The sequence below is a fragment of the Apis dorsata genome, unplaced genomic scaffold (assembly GCF_000469605.1).
Source record: "Apis dorsata unplaced genomic scaffold, Apis dorsata 1.3 scaffold_68, whole genome shotgun sequence".
Lineage (NCBI taxonomy): Eukaryota > Metazoa > Arthropoda > Insecta > Hymenoptera > Apidae > Apis > Apis dorsata.
In genome coordinates this window covers 1,433,829-1,435,376 of record NW_006263366.1, presented here as the reverse complement: position 1 = coordinate 1,435,376, position 1,548 = coordinate 1,433,829, and the positions used below count along the sequence as shown (strand labels likewise).

The window sequence follows — 1,548 nt, the reverse complement described above, 5'->3', positions numbered from 1 at the left end:
CCCGTCCGAGCAGCGATTTGCTCGCAAGGATGCAGCCGAGAATACGGCGGTTGCCGTCGTCCGGGCACATGTAGGTGTCGCGTGGGCTGGACAGGCCCGAACTGCACCGAATGCGTCCCTTATCCCGGCTGCGTCCACGGTTCCTGTAAACGGCCGTGGGAGTGCCGATGCGAGGCCGGATGGGCGGGTGATCTATGCAACGAGAAGCTGACTTACTGCGACGAGCATCCGGGAATCTGTCGCAATAACGCGACTTGTATCAGCATGACCAAAGAGGATGGGAATTACAGGTAAACCCTCGTGGCAGTCCCCTTTAGACTCCCGATACCGTAAGCCGTGATAAACCCGTAATAAATTTTCCTCCCCAGATGCATCTGCCCTCTTGGCTATATGGGTCGTCAGTGTCAGATTAAAACGATGGTACCGTCGACCGAGTTGACGCCACCGATGCCAGATTCGGAGGCGAGGCCTCAAATAACGATATCGATGCAGCCAGATGCGAACGAGAGCCCACAAACTTTGGACGACAATGATAAAAATAAGGTGAAGGACGAGGAGCAAACGGTGGAACCTCTCGGCTCGATTGTCATCACGGATCCGCCATCGTTCACTATCGATCCTGCCGCCACTGTAGGGAAATGGCCAACCGAACCGCCCACGGAGCTGCCAATCACGGAGAGAGACGATGAAAACGAGACGTAATAATTCCACGATTTGTGTCGAAGCTCGTATACGCTTCGATTCTTATTTATTTATGTAATTTATTTATTTATTATCGTCGTTGCAATCATGTAATCGATAAGGATTTCCTTTTTTTTTTTATCATCTCATATCTCACGCGTGTGAAGAAAAGGATATTCCACTTTTGATTTGACTATTGCAAAATAAACGAAGCTATATATATCTATGTATATATAAACGAAACGAATTTTTTCGCTTATTTTCATTCCAAGATTCCGTTTGAAACGATAAATTGAACGTGTTCACCCACGTTTGTGCAATTTGAGCAACCAGAAGACCAGTTTTTCCACTTATGGCATAATGTTGCAATTAGAAAAAATGAAGTTTCTACGCGCGATCATAAATCAATAATCAAGAATAGATATCCTTTGTTCAAGTTTTTTTTTAATCGAGTTTTGAAGAAAAAGAAAATTTTTTCCTTTCTTTCCTTCTTTCTTTCTTCGAAAGAACCTCGAAGGATCAAAAGTCTCCACCAGGATTTCCCGAGAAAGCTGCTATCTCTATCGAAGCAAATTATTGCCCCTAATATACGATCGCAAGGTAAATGGTATGTAAGTATCCAAGGAATAGTACAACTGGCGCGCATACTTCCCTCGTATAAACGCGTATAAACATTCTCGTGGAACGTTACGCTTGATGAAGCATGCATTCGATGTATCGCGATGCATACAGTGTTCGCGCGTGTCGTTTTTCATAGATACACACGAGTCCGGATCGACTGCCCACGTAATCGACCGTCCAAGTCGCGTGTTCCTTACGTAATGCGCTGCATTTTTACCCCAAGGAACGCGCGTCACTCCAGAGTCC

The 1,548-nt window shown here is 45.7% G+C and overlaps 1 protein-coding gene across 1 annotated transcript in view; it reads left to right on the top strand.

Moving 5' to 3' along the window:
- The window catches only part of LOC102678486 (delta-like protein 1), a 3,514-nt gene extending 2,645 nt beyond the window's left edge, over nt 1–869 (top strand). The window contains exons 6-7 of the mRNA XM_006610092.2: nt 14–290; nt 369–869. Coding sequence (XP_006610155.1) covers nt 14–290; nt 369–702 — 611 coding nt within the window. The 3' untranslated portion in view covers nt 703–869. The remainder of the gene's footprint in view (nt 1–13; nt 291–368) is intronic.
- The last annotated feature ends 679 nt before the right edge of the window (nt 870–1,548 follow it).